Below are 21,536 nucleotides of genomic sequence, written 5' to 3' on the forward strand. Positions count from 1 at the left end.
AATTTTAAAAGATTTGTTAAAAGAATCTAAAAATAAACGCTATATTTGTTTTCATTTCCAACTTATTTTCGAAACAAGTCAAAACATACCCAATGTTTGCCATCATTCAAAAATACCTTATTTAGGTGTTTTAAACTGTTTTAGCACAAATACATACATATATACACATACATATATATAAAAAGGCATGATATGACAATGATTTGACAATGAATAGTAATTTTTGTCTCCCAAAACACAATATTAAACATATAATACTTATTTTAAATTATCTCTAAAAACAAATCCAAAAATACATACTATCTCTAACACACACTTATTTATCTTTGTTTTTCTCTCTCTATCTCCATAAAACACAACAAAACACTCAAAAAATGAATCCAAACATTATGAAAAAATTTGTTGAGATCTTATAAGCTTTAAAAATAAATGTTAATGAGCTTACAAACTACTTAAGAAAAAGTAAGAATTTGCTAATTTATTTTTAAAATCTTAACAAGTACCTTCAGATTAATTCAAATTTGACATTATAATATTTTATTAATTCTATAATTTTATTCTATTCAAATATTTTATAAACTTATTTTTAAAATATAATCTAATATATTACGAGATGTATGATGGGATTTAGAGGATGTTTGATTGCAGTTATAATATTTATAAAATTAAAAAAAAGAAGACTAAAAATTTATAGACCTTTGTTTTATTAAAATTAAACAATTTCTAATCTTTTTTATGCCTAAAATTCTAACAAACACCCACAATTATAGTTATATCGAATATAAAATTAACAATGATAACAGTATTTTTTTTTTATAATTAACAATGATAACAATCTAAAGGCTCCATAATATTATTTTATCTAGAAACTTATTTTTAAAAATATTTTAGACAACTTTTTGAGATAAATGTAACCAAACACCCATTTAGATTCCAGTTTTTCACATAAATTAAAGTCTCAATTGTTGTACTCCGAATACCAATTTTTTGAATAAAGTCATTTGGGAAAAGATTACACATCATATGTTGCTTAAACAAAAGCAACCTATAGATCAGATGAGGTGTAAGGCGAAGCGTCATCTTTAATTAAATAATAATAATAACACAAAAAAGGACTCCACAACCACCTTGGCGCTAAGCGCACATCAAATGTCCATTGATATCATACAAACAAAATTCTCACAAATAAAAATTTCAGAACCACAGTGTCATTTTCTCCCTCTTGTCTTTGGGGTTGTTCATGAATTATGAGGTCCACATGTCCATAACTAGCCCAATTATTGATCACTCACCTGCAATCCCACAGTTCTGTGCTTTTCACCAAATATTGATGAACATAAGATGGCCCGGCAAGCAGCTTGTCACAAATCTCCAAAAATCACTGGGTCGAATCAGTGCCCGCTATAAGTGGAGAAGCAGAACAATCGTATTCATCAGATGAGCAGATGCAAGATTAGTAAGCATCTCAGTAATGGCTATGCTTTCCCTTCTGCCAAGATGTTTTATTGTGTGCTTTAACTGAAAACGGGAAAGAGATAAATGATATGTGGTTTGGGACTCTAATAATGGTTGGAATTGCAAGCGTTTAAGACTGATGATAGCTACGGGATGAATTAGGGAACTTCCTCTACAGTTCGATGTATGTGTTTGTGTTGGGAGTTTTTGGAATATTTATTCTCGTAGCGAAAAGTAAATTAAATAGCAGGTTGAGTGCGACTCCATGATTGGGGTTCATCATCGTCTGCTCTGTAACTACGGCTTTCCTGGAAGTAGGAAATCCCAGTCCATACCCCACGAATAAGCAAAATACTTAAAAACACTGCACTCCCCAGCGTGCAAATTACCTGAAAATGACACGTCCAGCAGGAAAAATGATCATGGGATTGGAATGATTCAGGCACAGAAAGAACTTCAGTTTTAAATCAAAGATAAGAGATTTCAGCCAATTACATCCAGAAAACTCAAACAAACAGTGAAAATATGCTAAAGCCAACATCAGAAGTAAAAAATTTGAACAAGAAGGTCATAGATCTGAGAAATAAACAATTGTGTATTGAAGAGATTCTACAAAGAGTTATCAAATTGGTCGGCCGCAAGTAGGAGAATGGATGTGCCATGACCTCCAAAGCGTAAAAAGAACACCTCATTCCGATTGGTTCTACCCCGACACCAAAACTGATGGCAAATCTATGCATGATTTCATATGCATTATAGCGAAAATTTAGGATTCACACTCCATGAGTTGAGCTGTTCAAATTTTCAAATAGCAGTGCTAGAAATGCTTTTCTTGAAAGAAATTTAAGATAATAATCTTATTGCCCAAACTTCCATGAATACCCAATAGGCAAAACAGAAATAGCACATAGCACCAACCAGTTCTAACAGCATAGACAATTTAAGTAGAGGGTAGGCAAGGAAAAGCTTCAAGCCTCACCCCAGCTGGAACTTGATGCAAAATTCAAGCTTAATAATTGTGAAAATGCAAATTCCCCCTGAATTCTAGTCCGCCAACCTAACAAGAAGAAAGAGCTTGCTTTCTGGTACAAGCTTATCACTAACCACACTAACTTATCCCGATCAAAGTTTTTCACAAAAGGAAAACATGACAAACCTACTGGAAACTCATAATAGAAAAATGTCACAACTCAGCCTGCAGCAGAAAAGGTTTACCTCAAGAAAAGCTTTCAGAACCCACAAAAATGTCAAAATTATGGTCCCATTAACAGCAAATCCGACCTACATAACAAAGGAAGAAACACTTATGAATCCAAAAATGTGCCATGCCCCAATGTAGTTTCATATAAATGAAAATATACAATATTTCTATTTCATTTGTAGAAGGTAGACTTCACCCAAAAAGTAAATATTTTCTAGAGGGCCATTAGAATAATCAATAGCACACTATGGCAGCCATGGAGCTAAATGGCAGATGGCCAATGTATACATGTCATAACAATTACCTGCCAAATATGACAATATTGCTCACAGTTAGGTAAGCAGAACAATGAACTTTGAGGAGTTCTATCGCCAGAAATGTCATCAAGATTAAGTTAGTCAGTGGAACACCATCAATGGCAGAATAGCTACAGTACAGACTCATGAAAAGCAATGCAGATCAATGCTCTGGGTTGAAACTTGAAAGAAGACCAATAAGAAAATAGAATGACAATGATTTACAAAATATGGGTAGAAGTATTCAGTTAGATCGAATATTGATTATTTCTTTGTTAAGTAATGTTGTCTCAAAAAGTCTCTTCAAAAATTAATTAAGCAATTTCTTCAACAGAAAATTTGATACAGCACAACAGGTTCACAGCCTTGATATCAAAACGTTCATCATTTAGTTAGTTTGAGCTTCAGCTAGTCTAATTCCAAGAATGAAAACCACCGCTCTTCGCCCTTGTAGCATCTCTCCTCTCCAAATTGAACTAAAAATTAGAAATCAAAGCAGAAAGGAGGCCAGTTCCACTACATATGATGCAATGACTAAAAATAATCTAACTCAGAAGCTAATTAGTTGATCAACTAGTCGTACCAATTTGGTGGATATGGGGACGGGCAGAACAGATTTAACGGCCTTGCGTGCTTTTCTGGACACCTTTCTGAACACATTCTCCACAAACCTAATCAAGAGGTCCAAGCTCCTATCTTCCTCTTCTTCTTCTTCTTCTTCATCATCATCATCTTCATCGATATCATCCCCATAATCACCCATCACCATACCACTTCGAGGATTCGCACCCCACGCGCGAGCTCGGTAGTCCGAATTCAGGCCTCTCTGCAAAAATCACAGACCAATTACTCATTAAATTGCCACAAAAAGACACTTGAGATTATCACTTCAGGATAGATGTTGACCTCGAGACGAAGAAGAGGGGTGGTTGTGCGGCAGCGCCAGTCCACAGTGGTGATGGGGAGATGAGAAGAATACTGAGATAATATTCGAAAATTAGAGGACAGAGGCTGAAGATGGAAAGCGAGGGCGGTGCCCGCCATGGGGTTTGTCTTCTCGGCCACTCGCAGTGTCTCAGTGCATTGAGACGGCGGAGAATAATTTCGTAACTATTGTTGGGACTATATTGAGAATTTACGAAATTTTGAGGACGGAAGTGGTAAAGGGAGCTCTTAGTCTTACACTGTTCTCCGTCTTGGGCAGTTGTACACCACCACCTTTTTGCTTTTCTAGACAACAAAATCTATAATGAAAAAAATTATTTTATGTTATCCCACAAGTGCAGTATTATTGCCAGACATATCTATACATATTATGTTACGTCTACTCAAATATTCACCACTATTAATGTTTGTTCATTTGATTGATAAAAACAAGTCATTCCCACCCTGGATTTTGATCATCTAAATAACTATAAGATTACACCATTAAATGATTGTAAGTAATAAATTGAAGGTCGTCTTCCTTGTACCTTCTGGGCCTCTTTCTATCTCTGTGTCTTTGTGGCAACCTCTCTATACTTCTAGACCCACCTCATCTTCGTATTAAAAATTCTATTATTCCATTTTTCCTCATCAATAGCTATGGTTAAAAATAGCTAAAACTAACCAAATAAAAATATATATGGCGTAACCTAAACTGAAGCACGTTAGAATCAGGAGTAAGTACCAGGAGTGGCCATTAGGTTTGCACCTCGTCCTGAACCCGCCCCATTAGGGGCTGATTTGGGTAAAAAAATGGTGATCAGAGCAAGTAGTTGATCCTATAAATTAGGATTCATCTAGGACCTAACTACGCGTGATGCAAGTGAAAGAAAAATATCTAATCTAGCACACCATGTCGTGTTGTCTTTTTATATAGATCGAGAATATCAAACAATTTGGATCAAATTACTTGATACAATAAAAATTTCATGCAAATCATTTAATGTTTTCATACTCTATTCATATTTTTTTCTTAAAAAAACGATTGGTGTGCTTAAGCTGAGCCTGACCACTCCAACAGCTGAGAGACTCCTCTGCTAAAGACTTCCAAGCCTTGGTTTGCTTAAGCAGCCATCTGTGCTTCCAAGCGCAGAGTCTGCCATGCTACCAATACAGGGACAAACTGTATTGTAGAAGATAGTTTCTACACTTGGTCGCCATCCTTTACCAACATCAAATAACACAAGTAGAGACCACCTTTTAAGTGCGGCACTGTGACTTACGGACAGCCTCAGTTTGTAACAATATATGATTGTTGAAGTTGATCTCACAATGTTACAATGGATAAAAGCATATGGATTACCAAGAAGAGAGATAACACATACTGCAATGGTATTAGGATAACATAACCAAACTCAATGTTATATAAAACTGAACACGTGAGGAAACAAATAGATGCGACAACCCAAGCACAAAAAGTATATATAACTTGCTGTTCGCAGATTATTATAAGCCAATATACATAGTATGATAAACATATCCCCTAAAGTAGTAACACCACACTTAAATAAACCTACCACCACGAACCCCTAAATTACAGCACGGTGAAAATTTCCGCATTGGACGGTTTACTGAGCCGTGGAGCATAGTGTGTACATCATGCCCAATTGCAGGTGCAATATCATATTCGCCGCCTACAATGTGCGGTACCAGTGGAACTCCGATAGGCATGTCATAACCTCTCCTAAATGGAGGAGGAAAAGGAAGAGGCCTATAAGGTGAGGCTCTAACCCTGCCTGCACGCTTCCTGCTCTTCCGCCAATCCAACACCACCCTGGCAAAGGCTTTTTTCCAACCCCCTTGTGCCTCCTTTCTCTCATTGCCGAACTCCTCAGCAAATTTTAGCTTCCATAAGTCATCACTTGAGCCCAAATACCGCAGTTCTGAACACACACAACTCACTTTAGCCACGTCAACACCAGGCAGGCACTCCAAAATTTTCAACTTAAGATCAGTTGGTAGCCGCATAAAGCAAGGAGGAAGCTCCAGACCAGCCTCTTCACATAAATCAATCAGCAAAGGTAATGCAAGTTGATCCTTCACAGTCCTCCAAAATTTGAACACCTCTTTCTCTGGAGATGTACCTGAAATGCTTCCATCTTTTCCACTAATATTATCTGTTATACCACAATTTGCCCATACAACGTTCAGAAAAGGAACCAATTCATCCTCATTCAATTGCACCCAATAAGTGCCTCTCTTCTCTGATCCATTGCCTAAAGTTCCATAAACATTAATGAATTTTCCTAAACTCTGAAATTTCAATACGACACTCTTATTCACCTCCCCATGAGCAACACTAGGACTTTGTGGTAGAGTGTAAAAGAAAGACACCCTGAACAAACCCGCCGGCCACTCATTACGAAACTGAAAACCACGAATAACCACATTTGCATTCTTATCAAAACCCACAAAACCGGACTCTAACATAACAGCGTGAACTGCAATAACGATCAACTTGTGATTGCGTCCGCAGTCATCACCCAATTCTTCCATGAACACTTTTCTCAAAAAACCAGGCACAGAAAACGACTTGCCAACAACCTCCGCTAACAACCCATCACAACTATTTTCATTATCTTCATCATCAACTTCCATGTCATCCACAATTACCCCCATCTCGGAACCCCTATCCAGGATTTTCTCTTTCTTCAAATCCGGAATCACACAATCGGAACTCTGAGCCTCGGGAAGCGTATTTTGGGCAGTCAAGCTCGTCGAACCCTCAGAATCCTTGAAGCCTGGTTCCGAATTAGAATCGGCTTCCGGGGGAATGCTATTTTCGGAATTCGAACTCACACCCTCTTCGATAGAGTAAAAAATCAGGTCACCAGCGGCGATGCCGAGGGAGTGGAGGGATTCGCCGCCATCGGATTGGAGCTCGTCTTTCCGATTAAGAGACAGGCGAATTGAAGCGGGAGAAGATGAATTGGGGAGGGCTTGGGAGACAATTTGCTTGAGTTGGGGGAGAGAACATGAATTTGGGGCTTCAATTTTTAGGGTTTCTTTGGATTCGAATGATCTCAATCTGAGCTTCATGGCTTCGCGTCGGAAGGAGATGAAACGCGGAAGAAAAAGGGTTTATTATGGAGAAGGAGAAGAAGGTCGGTTAGCGTATTTATACTCCATCGTCTGAGTGAGCGAGGGCAAGAAAATTGGCGTAAATTACAGTTTGCCCCATTGAACTATATCCCTTCACTTATTTCACTTATCTATTGCTCTATTTTTTTTTTAAATATTAAAATAATTATCATTTAAAAAAATAAATTTATTCAGATATATAATATTAAGTAAATTATTTTTATTGACAATAAGTATGGTTTCATATTTTTTTAATTATTACTAAAGTAGCATACAAAATTCATACAATAAACAACGGTAAAAAATAATAAATTATATTGATAATTTTAATATTACGTATCTTTATAAAACTATAAGTATATTTTTTGAATTGTAATCATGATAATGTAATAATAAGTGCGTCTTCGTTGAGGGATGAAAATCCACAATTACACCGTTCGAAATATGTTGCACTAATATCATATAAAGTAATGTATTTGTAATTTAAATAAATGTTAAATATTGTTTATCGAATTAAATCTGATATTAAAAAATTACTATATAATTTATCAAAACAAAAAACAAAAAGAATAACATTTGAAATTAAATGTGTTATAATTTTTACCAATAAAATAAAAAGGATTATAATATTTATTTTATAAAATTAAATATATTAAATACGTAAATTATGATATCAAAAGTATAACATAGCTATTAGAAATTGCATGAATCCGGTCACCTGGTCTGCAGTTTCTGGAAATCCAAGTCCCACCAGAGTTCACGTCTCAATCAAATCAAGACCCCTAAAACAATTCCTCCGCCACACAAATGTTCATGTTTTTCCCTTGATTTTGAGTTGGATTGTTCATCTTTCTCTGTTCACCTTGTCACTACCTTCAACTCCAGCGACACCTATTCTCTCCAGAAACTCCTCCAAATTTCTAGACATATGCCGCTCTTCTCTAAAAAGGCCCGATCTCACCATGGACTCACAGTCACGACTCCAGCAGTTTCCTTTACATTCCAATGGCTGCCGCTCTCTTTACTTCTGTGCCATGTCCTTCTTCGTCGCGGGCTCTCGACAAAAACCCACTTTCTCTATCATATTTGTCTTCTTACTCTTCCTTTAGCAGACATCGGTTTGGGGAGAGAACCAAGTTTTCTTGCAAAAGATTGAATTTTTGTGTTAAGGCTGAGAATTCAAATGAGCCTTCTTCCTCTTCTTTGGCCGTTGAGGAGCGGAAAACTGATGTGAATGAGAAGAAAGATTTGCATATAGGAGATGGGTTGAGTAGTTCTAAGAGCGAGGGTGATGAGTCTGAGGAGAAGGAGAAAGAAAAGCTGCAAGAAATGGATTGGAAGAGTGATGATGAGTTCAAGAACTTCATGGGGAATCCTTCTATTGAGGCTGCTATAAAACTTGAGAAGAAAAGGGCTGATAGGAAGCTCAAGCAGCTTGATCGGGAGAGAAGTGACAATCCAATTATTGGTTTCTTTAACAATTTGGTTCGTGACAATTTGTCCAGAGAGAAAGAGAGGTTGGAGAAAGCAGAGGAGACTTTCAAGGCTCTTGATCTTAACAAGGTAGTAACTGAAATTTTGTTTTTTCTTAATTGACTGTATGCATTCTTTCCAAGTTTGATCTGAATTTTCTAGTGATCAACTTAGATTACTTTGTTTATGTATAAAGTATTAAATATATGCTCCTGTTTTGGTATATTCTGAATTGCAGTTGAAGAGCTGTTTCGGGTTTGATTCATTCTTCGCGACGGATGTCAGGAGATTTGGAGATGGTGGAATCTTTATTGGAAATTTGAGGAAACCAATAGAAGAAGTGATACCTAAATTGGAGAAGAAGTTATCAGAAGCTGCAGGAAGAGAGGTGGTGGTATGGTTTATGGAAGAGAAAACTGATGAGATCACAAAGCAGGTATTTGGAGACTAGCTTATGAATCAGTCAATTACCAGTACTGCACATTACTTCTTTGTTTGATTAGTTTTAAAATTTTAAATATGATATTCTCTCACTGTCTTGACACTTAATTTGGGCTGTTGCTAATTTCTAAGGCATGCGTGGTGCAACCAAAGTCTGAGATGGATCTTCAGTTCGAGTCTACGAAACTAAGTACTCCTTGGGGTTATGTTAGTGCAATAGCGTTGTGCGTTACGACTTTTGGCACAATTGCTTTGACGAGTGGCTTCTTCCTCAAGCCTAATGCAACCATTGATGACTACCTGGCTGATGTCGCACCTCTGTTTGGTGGATTCTTGACCATTTTGGCAGTCTCTGAGGTAGCTACCACGCTAGTTTCTCAAACTTTTGGTTCTTAAATTGGCTCTTCTAGTTATGATGTCTTGAGTTAATTGTTTGTTCTTCTCTGTGCATATCAGTTGGATTCTGCACCAGCTTGATAGTTTGAATCAAACATTTCATTTGTTAATTTCTATTTCTGTTTACTGTCTTGTAGATAGCAACAAGAGTAACTGCAGCACGTTATGGTGTCAAACTCAGTCCTTCCTTCCTAGTTCCATCAAACTGGACTGGATGCCTTGGTGTTATGAATAACTACGAGTCTTTGCTGCCAAACAAGAAGGCTCTGTTTGATATTCCTGTCGCACGAACAGCCAGTGCATATCTGACATCATTGGTCCTTGCTGTTGCTGCTTTTATAGCTGATGGCAGTTTTAATGGGGGCGACAATGCACTGTAAGCAATCTTGTGCCTTTGTTTGATCGTGTCTCTTGCCTGTGTATTTCTTTCTCTTCGTACCAATGTCAATTCTACTTTTTTCATTCAGGTACATAAGGCCTCAGTTCTTTTACAATAATCCCCTTCTTTCCTTTATCCAATATGTGATTGGACCATACACAGACGATCTTGGCAATGTGCTGCCGTATGCAGTTGAAGGTGTTGGCGTCCCTGTTGATCCCCTTGCTTTTGCTGGACTGCTAGGTTAGTATCTAAATGAAGCCAGAGCACATCCTTGTTATTTGTTTCTTCCTCTCCACAAACAACTTCTTCTTGATCAGAAACTTGCGTAATATTTGCTTGCATTTGTATCATAAATCTAAGTCAAAAATCAAAGAACCGACCCTGACAGCTGCGCAGGAGCATGATTCTCGTTCCTTTATGCCTTCCATTCACGTTAAAAACAACACTCAACTAGATAAACACTGATGTTTTCTTCAACAGGCATGGTTGTGACTTCTTTGAACTTGCTCCCATGTGGAAGACTCGAAGGAGGCCGCATCGCCCAAGCTATGTTTGGAAGAAGCACCGCCACTTTATTATCTTTCGCTACTTCACTGCTGCTAGGCATCGGTGGCCTAAGTGGAAGCGTACTCTGCTTGGCATGGGGACTCTTTGCAACATTCTTCCGAGGGGGAGAGGAGATCCCTGCAAAGAACGAGATCACCCCATTGGGAGACGACCGGTTTGCTTGGGGGTGTGTGCTCTTCTTGATATGCTTCCTCACTCTTTTCCCCAATGGAGGAGGAACCTTCTCCAGTTCATTTTTTGGCGCCCCATTTTTCAGGGGCGATCTGTAAGTAGTAGTAAGTGTAGTGGAAATATGTATATATATGTATGTAGATGCTTGAATTTCACTCTATTATTACAACGTCAAGATTGTTATAAATTGTAAGCCTTTCTCTGAAGGTTTTCCTACAATGACAAAGACCAGAAACCATGGAAGTCATCACTGATTATTGTTTTTCCCCCCAGAATTTTAATTCAGGACATGTTTTTTCTTTCATTATATTTTGTTTATGAAAAAAAAAAATGGAAAAAGGACTTTTTCCTTCACTTTATTTGTTTTAGGAATCAACATTATTACAGAAATTTTTTGCCCAGACTTGGTTCGGCTGAATCAATTCAATTATAGATCATATCTGTTTTGTGATTGGTCATTTTTCCTAAACTGTAAACCAAGTACGTTGTTATATCATGTGTTCATTATAATAGTTCTTATGTAAATATAGACCAAATTAAGTATAATTATGTAGCGTTAACTTGCTAAAAGGTAGTTTTCAGAATCTCAATTCTTCAAAATAATAATGAAAATAAACTAAAAATGATGTATATTTTTTGATCTAATGACTTCTTCACAGCAAATCAGCAATAAGCCAACTTCATGTTGAAAAGTAACATTAATGTTAAAAAAAAATGATCGATCATACTTTATATATATATAATATGAGATAAATTTGATTTAGATAAGAAGGTTTAGAAAGAAATTGAGCGAAATGGATGACGCCAAATGTGGTGTGTTTCTAGATTTGGTCTAGATTGGTTTCCTTTGCCTAAACATAGATCCACATGAAAACAAGGGCCGACCATTTATGTAGTCACTCTAATACGACTCCTGCCGTCCGTCCTTTAGCTGAATCCTCTCCACCATCGCTTCATAATCACATATCATCATCTCATCCACCTTCCTCCTCCTATAAAACACAAAACTTCATCCTCCACAGCTTCAATTGAAACCGCAGAATTGAAGAGTAATTAACATGGCCATGGCCACCGGTACCCTTTTCACCACCACTCTCCTCCTACTTCTAGCATTCTCTCATGTCCTAGCCCGCCCCGGCCCCGGCCCCGCCCGCCCTGGTCCCGCCTTCCACGACGTCACTCCCATGGAGACTCAACGCGCAGTGAGTATCACACACACACACACACACAAACACGTTCATGTATTGCATGCAAATTTATGCACTATATATAATACTATATTTGGGATATTTGTTGATGTTAGTGGTGGTGGTGGTGTTATTAGGATCACAACGAAGCACAGAGGGTGGTGATGGATCGGGATAAATGCGTGGGGCTGGGAGAAGACGAGTGCATGATGAGAAGAACGCTGGAAGCTCAACTTGATTACATCTATACACAGAAGCAGAGGCAGCCATGACGCCCGCAAGATGTTCCATGTGAAAATTGTTCATACATATATCCTGTGTTTGTCGTCATAAGCTTTGCTTATCTATGTATTTATATATTTCATTTGTGTCCTCCACGAAAAAATCCAGCTTTGAAGGGAGGGCGTCAATTAATTACTTCTACAGTTGTTTGCAAAATGTTTCAATGTATGGATTGGATGGGAATTCTGAGGATTGGGTGTGTGTATGTAATCATCATCATTATTATTTATTACTATATCATTTACTTTGTTAGTTTAAATATATAAACTGGGATTCGTACGCGCGTGTTCTTGCTCATGATGTACATACTGATGAAATGACAAATGTGATTAATTTTTGGCGCCAAAAACAATGAACAGAACGAATGTGCTTCCCGCCGTAACACCTTCCCCTCCCCTTAAATGTCGATAACAGAAACAAAAATTACTACACACAAGAAAGAGAGAAGTGGAAAAATGGGAAAGGAGAAAAATTACTGGCTACTCAAAACAGAGCCGGGGGAGTGGTCGTGGGACGATCAAGCTGCCAACGGGGGGTTGTCGAAATGGGACGGGGTGAGAAACAAGCAAGCGCAGAAGTACATGAAGGGCATGGGCGTGGGAGACCTGTGTTTCTTCTATCATTCGGGTGCGAAATCCCGCTGCGTAGTGGGGGTGGTTGAGGTGGTGCGGGAGTGGTACGAGGAGGGTGGCGGTGCGGTGGACGTGAAGGCCGTGGGGGAGATGAAGACGGCGGTGGGGCTGGCGCAGATGAAGGAGGAGTTGGAGGGGGTGGAGTTCTCGCTGTTCAGGCAGCCGAGGCTGTCGGTTCTGCCGGTGGAGAAAGGTGTTTGGGATAAAATCTGTGTGATGGGGGGTGGATATGAGGGGAATGAGGGTGAGGAGGAGTGTGACGATTAGTGTTTGATGGTTTGCCTCAATGAAGGTGGGGGAGTAGTCGGAACGGTCGATGGTGCTTGTTCATACTACTCATAGCCGTAGTGTATATGTTACTTTTGATGGGTATGAGCAATAGTAAAACGGTTTTGTGCCCTATTGTGGATAGTCTGCAAGGCGTAAGGCCATCTCTTTTGACTATGTAAATTACAATTAGAATCATCTCTTGACTATAACTCCTTTTTCAGTTTTCATTTATGCTCTTAACATATGGTTCGCAACCCTTTTCAGATGAATTTTCTATTTCAAATCCTAGCGCATACACAAATCAATTAAAGGGCCGTGTTGCTGCTACAAATCAATAAAAATGTCTTGATGATAATATCATATGTTTAGTACTTAAGAAATATTTCAATTTGGTTCTTGTTTATGCAATTCTTTAAATTTAATTTATTATAATTACTTTAAAATTTGTTTTACTCGTAATTACTTTAAATTCTTCCTTTCGAATTTAACTTTATGAACCCAATAAAAAGAATAATACGCAATTTAATTCCTTCAAATCTTTTCAAACAATTTAACATAAACATATTATAATTTTCTTATGTAAAGCAAATCCTACTAACCATTTCCCTGCACTCCTGCTTCTTACGACCTGAAAGACCCTTGACGCGATTTCTACAGTCAATTTGTCATCAAGTTCAAGAGTTGGATTCCCGTGGAACCCGCCAGCGGCGAGAGGCCGAGCTCTGCAAATGATGACCCTAGGCTGTAATCCACGCCTGTTCAGCTTACTGAACCGCTCTTCGTTGCATTTGAATTTCCGGGCATTTTCATTATCGTCTTCAGACTGTACCAACCAGTCGCGCGGAGGCCTTCCTCGCTTCTTCTCCGAAACCCTACCCCCTTCCAAGGCACGTTCACTTTCCTTTTTCTCTATGTGCCTGTTTCTTTTTCCTCTTTTTGTGTGTATGAATGTATTTTGAGTGCTTGCTTTCATGATTTGCAGGGTGGTGTTGTGCGTGTGGAAGGCGATGAATTCTGGCACATGACTAGGGTTCTGAGGCTAGGAATTAACGATAGGTATGGCTTCCTTAGCGGCATTGTTATTTGTCTTAGTTCTCTGTATGAGCTCCATAATCTTGATATATTGGTGGGTTTTGATTGGTTCTGCAATAAAGAGGATATTAAGAACTTGTCTCATTGCTATCCTTCTTTTACTTGCATTATATGTAATCCAAGAATAGGGAGTGAAGGTGGGAAACATCCGTGTCAGTCTGAGTAAGTTAAATTACTGTGGCACAATATCGCTTGTTGATTTAATCTGGGTATGGTCCATATTTGGAGTTAGCTTGCCCTTCTTCTGATGTTCTTATTTGGAGCAAACGGCAGGCAAGAATTGATCAGTCATGTAAAGTTTAAATAAACAGAGGTGATGGTTTTAAGAAGATGGGAGATACTAGGCTCTGTTTTCTAATGGGCAACCTTCACAAAAGTTTGCTATGAAGGTTTTTGCCCAGGGGCTGAGATTATGTAATTCGTGAAGACGCATGCAAGCGACGGAGTTTCTCAAGATGTAACATTTTGTTTTCTCGATGAGAATGCTTCTCACAATAGCTCCTCTAATTTATTATCAGTTTGAATGACTTTATTCATCTAGGTTTTTATTCTTCAAGGGTAGAGCTATTTAATGGAAAGGGAGGTTTGGTTGGCGGGCGCATAGAGAATATTGATCGTGCAGGGGTAGATTTTATAGCACTGGAGAACCCAAAACTAATTTCTCCTATGACCCCACAATGGCATATTTTTGCTGCTTTCAGTGAGTTCCAGAAAATCATCTTTGTTTTTCTTCCCTTTCATCCATTTACCTGTTTGTTGGGGTTCTGTAACTCTTTTAAATTGTTTCTTTTAAGGCACATTAAAGGGAGGCCGAGCTGATTGGCTAGTGGAGAAATGCACTGTATGCTCTTCATTTGTTTGTGACGGTACTATTTTTATAAAAGCAACGCCTATTGACACTATTGATTTCCTCCTCTCAATCTATGCTTCTTAGGAGCTTGGTGCATCCAGTGTTACTCCTTTATTGACTGAGCGCTCTCAGTCAATATCGGAAAATCGGGTGGACAGACTGCAGCGAGTTATTCTAGCTGCAGCGAAGCAAAGTAAAACCTGCAGTTCCCTCATTTCAGATTGATCATTTGAAATCGTTATCGTGATAATGATTAGATGATCTCATTCTTATTGTTCATCAAATGCTTCTATTTTTACAGGTCAACGTTTACATGAAATGATTTTGAAGCCTCCTATTGTAGTGGGTGCACTCCTACCGGTTGTAAGTATCTGCTTTATCCTCATTATTAGTTATCATCTAAATTTGTTTAATTTTGTTGTATAGCTTAATTCTTTAGCTGCAAAATTACTTGTTAACCTTTGTCTTCTCTTTCATGTGAGTTTTTACGTTTTCCTCCTTATCTTCCATTTAGGTAGCGCACTCAAGGTTATCTTTGGTGGCTGCTGCGGAGGCTACTCCTGTTTTTAATACATTTAGTTCTCTACAAAAAGAACCTAGTGGGGTCATAATAATTGGACCAGAAGGAGGTTAGTAGCTACCAATCTCCATGTCAAACCCAACCCCCCTTATCTAAATAAGAGTAAAAATTTTCAGTATTCATCAACATTGCACCATTTTTTGTCTTCCCGAATCTCTACCATCCAATTTTTTATGGAAATGAAAACAATTGATTATTGTTTTTGTGTGGTGACCTTGGATTACCAAACTTCATGGCATCTTTTTTTGGCCATTCTGGACACTTGCAATTGATTGTAAACCTACTATATTTAGACTTCACCGAGAAGGAGTTAAATTCTATAGTGGAGGCTGGTGCAATTGCTGTTGGTCTGGGCCCACTTCGCCTGCGTGTTGAAACTGCTACAGTGGCTCTCCTTTCAGCTCTGATGTTATGGTCTGACTCCCAGCAAACTGCCAGAATTTAACTGCACTTCGGGGAAGCTTTCTGTTCTTAAGGAGATGTATTTTATATATTCCCATCCCTTAACATCACATTAGTGTGGAACTCTGTATCTTCCTGTTTAATTCACCCTCTTTGGTTATAGTTTCTTGACGTAGTACTTGTTTTTGTGGTACCTTGCTTTTTGGAGGGTCCTTCATTGTATGAAACCAAAGGTATTGCACGGAATGTCAAAGCTTATAATGAATAGTGCTACAGTTATTTTTTTCTCCTTTACATTTGGATATTGTCTTTAGTGCCCGTAAAATGGGTACAAGATTTATATCTTGGGTTTTAGCCATGCTTAATATGTTGAGCATATGTAGGAGTTTGTATGTTCATAGAGGTTGAAGGATTTTTGTGGCTTGGTGCTTTTGCCTTTTTGTCTTAGCTTTCGATTTCGAGAGATTTCCTTTATGCATTGCCCTACCTTTTGTGTCTGACGCTCAGTATATTTCTTCACCTTTGATTGGTTAGACTTTCTTGAATGTAGCTGCATTACATCCAAATTTGGAAGTTAATCTTCAGGAATAGACCTACGTGATTGTGAAGTTGGAAACGTGAACTTCATCTGTTCCGCAAATTATTCTAAGTCAATAATTCTGCATAAATTAGTTGATGACGTCGTACAAATCCTTTCACATATTTGTCGTACATCAAAGAGAAGGGAGGTAAATATTACATCCGAGATTTGACGAATGATTTGTTTGTGCTATTATTGCCTTTAATTTGATCTCTCTCCTTTTTCTTATCTTTTTGTTCATTTGCCCATTCTTGAACCCCAATGGTCATCTCCAGAGTACCGACAACTCCTTAGATCAAAATCTGAGCAGAACTATCTCAGCTGGGGAAGGCTTCTTGTGGTTTTCCAGGTCTCAAGACACTATTGAATAACATATTCCCCAGAGAGGTATTTTTCTAGGGCTCTGCTGAGTCAGTCCCGGATCTGAGCTGAAGTCTCAAGTCTCGGTTCTTGTTTTTTAATATAAGTGATCACTGTTTATTATATTGGTTGACTTTGATTGCCTAAAGATTTCCAGTACTTTAATGTATATCATACAACGCTGTCATTGTCTTATATTACGCAACAGGAGGATTCACGCTTCCGGAACTGTGTCCCACACATCGTTATCCTCAGTCCGTACTGTCAAATTTGTAATGTAAAACGGGACTCGTGGCCTCTTCAACTGACCCCTCCAATTCTATCAAGCAATCACAATGTCAAAGGTCAAGACTGGGGAAAATTGACATTGATACATTGTTCTTGAAAGGTAAGTTTGGTTGAAAATTAATTCCTCCAGATACAGTCTGTTTTAGTTTATTACTTCTTAGAGTGCGTAACCGCATTATTCTCTGTGTTTTTTTTGAAATATTTTTGAGTTCTAAGTCTATTACATGGGCATATGTGAAAAAATCCATTTTCATTAAATCAGCAACCAATTTTTCCAAGTCTGACTTCTCCAGTTAATGCAACAGGACTAGAGTTGCATGTATATAGATATAGCTGCTTTGGGTTTTGTGGTTAGAATGAACTGACCGCTGTTCAACATTCTGTGGCTGCCAAACTTGACTCAAATTTTAATTTCATTCATTTCTTTTAATTGTGCATTAAAGTCAAATTTATTGGGTTGCTACTTTGACTTACGGGATATTTCACATTTTTTCCATTTTAGTTAATAGGGATAAATTTGATATAATTATACGTAGACTTCTTATAATTTTAGAAATTATATTTAGTACTCTTGAGATTTGTTTCCATCTAACAAATAAGTTTATCCATTAGTCAAAATTCACCGAATTTATTGATATTAACAAAAATGTTGAATGAAAATTGATATCTACCCTTAATTGGCTTAAAGTGATTTATTATATATTAAACAATTCTTTTCGAACGAAACTACTCTTATAACGGTGAAGATATATCTCCTGACATCCATTAACGTGTGAAGATGTATGAGCGTAATTTGATCATAAAAAGATTATTTGACAAGCTATAAGTCAGTAATAAATTAATCAAGGGTAAATTAAATTATTTTTTAATTTTTTTATTAATATCAACAAATTCAGTGAATTTTGACTAATGTGAGACTTATTTGTTAGATGAAAGCAAATCTTAAGAGTGCTAGATGTAATTTTTCAAACAACATAAGATTTACGTGTAATTATGTCAAAACTCATGACAAGAAAGTGTAATCATCCCTAATTAATATTAGCAGTGTTTTTCCTCCCTTAGCTTGTAAAATCATAGTTTTTAGTATGAATATGAAAAATTAGGTATGGACAGAGTTTGATAAAGAAATGAAATTAGGATTACCAAGCTCGGATCGATATTAATACTGAGCTCTAATATTACGAATTCAAACATGTAACTATACATAATTAATAATTTTGTCATGTCTAATTACATAAATTAAATGGGACTTATATATATATATATAATAGTTAGTTTTGAAACTTTGTGAAAGTGTTAATACAGGTTTAACACTTTTATAATTTTTTCGTTTGTTGATTAATTTGAAAAGTTTTATTATTTATCAAATCAAATAAAAAAATTTGATAAGTTAAATTGGTATCCGAAGTTTGAATTGGATTGGACACGATAATACTGAATGCTGGTAAAAATGGGAATGCAAATAAAGAAAGTAAGGGTCTGCATATTGATCACGTGGCATAATATTTTAGTACAGATTTGTGAGTGCATGTACCTTTGAGCAGATTCTGCCAAGTGGTTTACTAAGGAATGGGTGAGGAGTATTAATTCTTACAATCATGTGAAAACAATCAGAATTGAGCTGAATTTCGTTGCCATGTCCTTCTTTCTATTTAAAATTCTTTTCTTACAAGAATTGGGACTCAAAAAGGTCTTTCGTTACATTGTTTCTCTCCCAAAACCAATTCATATTAGAGTTGACAAAATAAACAGACTTGTATAGTTTTTTGAATCAATGGTGTCACATTATTATTAGGGACAATTACATTCTCCTGTTATTAGATTTGGTATAATTACATATAATTTTTTTGTGGTTTGAGAAATTATTTCTAGCACATCTGAAGAAATTTGCTTTCGTCTAATAAATAAGCTCCTCTATTAATCAAGATTTACAAAATTTGCTAATATTAACAAAAAATCAGAAAAAAAAAATTATATCTACTCTCAATTGATAGTACTAATTTATTACAGGTTAAATAATTTTTTTTATGATCAAATTAGCCTCATTCGTCTTCATGCTTTAATGCATATGAAAAGGTATATTTTTACTGTTATAAAGGGTAATTTAGTTCGGAAAAAAATTGTTTGACCTGTAACAAGACAGTAATAAATCAATGGAGGGTAAATATCAATTTTTATTCAATTGTTTTTTCATTAATATCAGCAAATTCAGTGAATTCTAACTAACGAAGGGATTTATTTGTTAGGTGGAAGCAAATCTAATGAGTGTTAAGTTAATTTTTCAAACTATAGAAAATTTACGTGTAATTACACCAAATCTCAAAAGAAGAGAGTGTAATTATTCCATATTATAATTGTTGCTTTAGTGAGAAAGTTGGTTTTGAAAATAAAGTTTTTTTATTTTACTACATTTAAGAGAATTTCAAGTTTAGGGAAAGAAAAAAGCATATTATGTCTTTGTCAATTGTCTTTTCATCCACTCATATTTTCCAATTTTTGACAATAAATTATAAATTAATCACATCACAAAACTCATTACGTCAAAAACTGTTATCCTCCCAATATTTCAATTAAGGGGGCGTTTGAGTTTGACGCAACTTAATTATAACATTTAATAAGTTTATAAATACTTTTTTTAAATTTATAAGATGCTATTTCGTCTTTTTTTTTTTTTTTTCTGTTTTTGGGACAATATGGTACGTCTTCTTTTGAGAAAAAATGATTGAAGCGTTTGAATAAAATAAAATAATTAAATTTATAATACATTATTTAATTTGTAATTAATATAAAACATATGGAACTAATTGATTATAATATTGAAAATAAATTGAGAATTTCGTTTTCTTTTAAAAGGATTTAATAAATTGTTTTGTAAAATGATTTATCGTATTTATTACTTAAAAACAATAAAAGATAAAAATGATGGGAGAGTGAATAATGAATAAGCATTACACTCTCCACTCTTCGCCCATTCAACCCCTTAAATACCACTGCTCAGACCAACCTTACACTCTCTCTTCAGCTCCCATACCATTTCATCTCTCTCCCCACTTTCTTCACTCTTTCCTCCCTCCCTCTCTTCCCCACAGATTCAAAACCCCCTCATCAATCTCAGATGAAACTAAGCTAGCATTTCTACTCAAAACCATTCTCTCTACTCCTACCTATTATAGTTTCCGGGAGTGAAGATGGCAATTCAGTTGGAGAATTTGGTGGAGTCGATAAAATCGAAGGTGCGATCGTTGAAGAAGTCGAAGAAGCCGTACGTTAAGATGGACAAGAGCGCCAGCGTTAAGGTCGAGATTCGCAGTCGCAAGGCCAGGAAACTCATCGACAAGACTCTCAAGGCCGCCGATCGCCCCGGAAAGAAGCAAATCCCCTGATTTGTTGCAGATAAATCGTCTTTCTGTTTATGTTGTGCCTTTATATTTTTGTTTTTCCTTTTGATTTCCTGCCTGTTCATGTATAGAAATATGGAATTTCAGTCGGCCGATTCTGTGTTTCTCCTTCGCGAATCCAACCTACGTCGGTGCTTGGGGTTTGAATCCACGAAACCGTTTCGGTTTCTTCCTTTTTATTTTCTCTTTTTTCTTAGAATTAATTTTTATTTTCCTCCTCCTATTTTGTGTTAGTTTTATAAGCTAATAGAAGAAATGTCAAATTTTGCGCGATACATGGAATTATAATTATTATCATTGAAAGCATAATTAAAATTCAATAAATAAATTCCCCCCCAACCTACTCCTTTTGTTTTTAGGTGAAACCCTCTCACTCCTTTTAGTCCATTTTAGAGTAGTAGCGCACACATCTAAATCAACCTAAAATGAGATTGCCCCTTTTTTAAGAACAATGATACTGTTTTCTAACTTAGTTAAATAATTTTTAATATTAAAAAATGAAATTAGATCACATAACTTTAGGTATAGTTTGGCTACATCATTCCATAATTCATTTTAAAATAATTGATTTGGCAATATATTATTATGTATTTTAATTTTCTAATTGTTTAATTAATTATACAATTGTAGATTGAATGTGCATAATGGATAATGAAAGTTGTACAATTCAACTTTTATTATTAAAATGTAATCTTGATGAATTTTAATTTGACAAAGTGATTATAAAAAATGGTAAAATATGATTAATATTTATGAATAATCTTATATTCAAATAGGTAAAATTAGAGTACCGATATATCTTTTTTTATCCAAAAATTTTGACCCATATTAAGAGGTGATTGTAATAGTCTAAGTTAAGTGTTTATTTATTAAAAATAAGTTGGAAAAAATATATTTTTAACTGTTTAAATTAAATGTATTGAAATAAAAATTATCTTGTCTTCATCATTTTTGGAAATTATTAATAGTATTTCAAGTTTAGATTATTCAATTATTTTTTGAAACATTTTATAAGGAAGGAGAGAAGATTGGCAGGTGTCAAAGAGGGCTTACGTGTTGGGTTGAAGGGACACGTGTCAAGAGATGGTGGGTGGTGGGTAGTAAGAGGTTGCCCAAACTCCTGGAACTACTCATTTCTTCTTCCTTTTTTTTTTTTTTTTTTATGTCA

The 21,536-nt window shown here is 36.3% G+C and overlaps 6 protein-coding genes across 10 annotated transcripts; 4 read left to right on the top strand and 2 right to left on the bottom strand.

Moving 5' to 3' along the window:
- Positions 1-1,064: 1,064 nt before the first annotated feature.
- LOC105169352 (uncharacterized) lies at positions 1,065-4,217 on the bottom strand. Of its 2 annotated transcripts, XM_011089739.3 has the most exons (4): positions 3,859-4,207; positions 3,536-3,778; positions 2,671-2,736; positions 1,065-1,844 (listed from the first exon to the last, which is right to left on the bottom strand). In XM_011089739.3, the coding sequence occupies exons 1-4, from the start codon at positions 3,994-3,996 to the stop codon at positions 1,695-1,697; spliced, it is 597 nt and encodes a 198-aa protein (XP_011088041.2). In that variant the 5' UTR covers positions 3,997-4,207; the 3' UTR covers positions 1,065-1,694. The 2 variants fall into 2 exon arrangements, with proteins under 2 accessions (XP_011088041.2, XP_088740052.1); XM_088883926.1 differs by lacking the exon at positions 2,671-2,736 and having other exon boundaries at positions 3,859-4,217.
- Positions 4,218-5,271: 1,054 nt separating this feature from the next.
- Positions 5,272-7,048, bottom strand: LOC105169353 (F-box protein SKIP22-like). Its single transcript, XM_011089741.3, has one exon. It carries the CDS (start codon positions 6,973-6,975, stop codon positions 5,440-5,442), a length of 1,536 nt encoding a protein of 511 aa, XP_011088043.2. The 5' UTR covers positions 6,976-7,048; the 3' UTR covers positions 5,272-5,439.
- Positions 7,049-7,749: 701 nt separating this feature from the next.
- On the top strand, positions 7,750-10,694 carry EGY3 (ethylene-dependent gravitropism-deficient and yellow-green-like 3). Its single transcript, XM_011089742.3, has 6 exons — positions 7,750-8,580; positions 8,729-8,926; positions 9,064-9,288; positions 9,465-9,703; positions 9,795-9,949; positions 10,190-10,694. Exons 1-6 carry the CDS (start codon positions 8,023-8,025, stop codon positions 10,543-10,545), a joined length of 1,731 nt encoding a protein of 576 aa, XP_011088044.3. The 5' UTR covers positions 7,750-8,022; the 3' UTR covers positions 10,546-10,694.
- A 1,207-nt stretch (positions 10,695-11,901) lies between these two features.
- LOC105169356 (thymocyte nuclear-like protein) lies at positions 11,902-12,950 on the top strand. Its single transcript, XM_011089744.3, has one exon. It carries the CDS (start codon positions 12,318-12,320, stop codon positions 12,813-12,815), a length of 498 nt encoding a protein of 165 aa, XP_011088046.2. The 5' UTR covers positions 11,902-12,317; the 3' UTR covers positions 12,816-12,950.
- Positions 12,951-13,037: 87 nt separating this feature from the next.
- On the top strand, positions 13,038-16,036 carry LOC105169358 (methyltransferase). Of its 4 annotated transcripts, none has more exons than XM_011089745.3 (8): positions 13,038-13,705; positions 13,801-13,874; positions 14,468-14,610; positions 14,705-14,751; positions 14,845-14,953; positions 15,062-15,123; positions 15,275-15,389; positions 15,634-16,036. In XM_011089745.3, exons 1-8 carry the CDS (start codon positions 13,547-13,549, stop codon positions 15,783-15,785), a joined length of 861 nt encoding a protein of 286 aa, XP_011088047.2. In that variant the 5' UTR covers positions 13,038-13,546; the 3' UTR covers positions 15,786-16,036. The 4 variants fall into 4 exon arrangements, with proteins under 4 accessions (XP_011088047.2, XP_088739570.1, XP_088739572.1 ...); XM_088883444.1 differs by having other exon boundaries at positions 13,547-13,705; positions 14,429-14,610; XM_088883446.1 differs by lacking the exons at positions 13,038-13,705; positions 13,801-13,874 and adding exons at positions 13,881-14,072; positions 14,184-14,367.
- A 3,910-nt stretch (positions 16,037-19,946) lies between these two features.
- Positions 19,947-20,545, top strand: LOC105169359 (uncharacterized). Its single transcript, XM_011089746.3, has one exon. The coding sequence runs from the start codon at positions 20,159-20,161 to the stop codon at positions 20,351-20,353; it is 195 nt and encodes a 64-aa protein (XP_011088048.1). The 5' UTR covers positions 19,947-20,158; the 3' UTR covers positions 20,354-20,545.
- Positions 20,546-21,536: the final 991 nt, after the last annotated feature.

Source organism: Sesamum indicum, linkage group LG8, assembly GCF_026168435.1.
Source record: "Sesamum indicum cultivar Baizhima isolate 11 linkage group LG8, ASM2616843v1, whole genome shotgun sequence".
Lineage (NCBI taxonomy): Eukaryota > Viridiplantae > Streptophyta > Magnoliopsida > Lamiales > Pedaliaceae > Sesamum > Sesamum indicum.

Coding starts and splice junctions, on each gene's coding strand:
- LOC105169352 (XM_011089739.3), bottom strand. CDS start 3,996: ATGGCGGGCACCGCCCTCGCTTTCCATCTTCAGCCTCTGTCCTCTAAT. Junction 3,779..3,858: donor CCCCTCTTCTTCGTCTCGAG/GTCAACATCTAT, acceptor TGATTTTTGCAG/AGAGGCCTGAATTCGGACTA. Junction 2,737..3,535: donor TCCCCATATCCACCAAATTG/GTACGACTAGTT, acceptor TTTGTTATGTAG/GTCGGATTTGCTGTTAATGG.
- LOC105169353 (XM_011089741.3), bottom strand. CDS start 6,975: ATGAAGCTCAGATTGAGATCATTCGAATCCAAAGAAACCCTAAAAATT.
- EGY3 (XM_011089742.3), top strand. CDS start 8,023: ATGGCTGCCGCTCTCTTTACTTCTGTGCCATGTCCTTCTTCGTCGCGG. Junction 9,289..9,464: donor CCATTTTGGCAGTCTCTGAG/GTAGCTACCACG, acceptor ACTGTCTTGTAG/ATAGCAACAAGAGTAACTGC. Junction 9,950..10,189: donor TGCTTTTGCTGGACTGCTAG/GTTAGTATCTAA, acceptor TTTCTTCAACAG/GCATGGTTGTGACTTCTTTG.
- LOC105169356 (XM_011089744.3), top strand. CDS start 12,318: ATGTCGATAACAGAAACAAAAATTACTACACACAAGAAAGAGAGAAGT.
- LOC105169358 (XM_088883444.1), top strand. CDS start 13,547: ATGATGACCCTAGGCTGTAATCCACGCCTGTTCAGCTTACTGAACCGC. Junction 14,752..14,844: donor GGCTAGTGGAGAAATGCACT/GTATGCTCTTCA, acceptor TATGCTTCTTAG/GAGCTTGGTGCATCCAGTGT. Junction 15,390..15,633: donor AATAATTGGACCAGAAGGAG/GTTAGTAGCTAC, acceptor TACTATATTTAG/ACTTCACCGAGAAGGAGTTA.
- LOC105169359 (XM_011089746.3), top strand. CDS start 20,159: ATGGCAATTCAGTTGGAGAATTTGGTGGAGTCGATAAAATCGAAGGTG.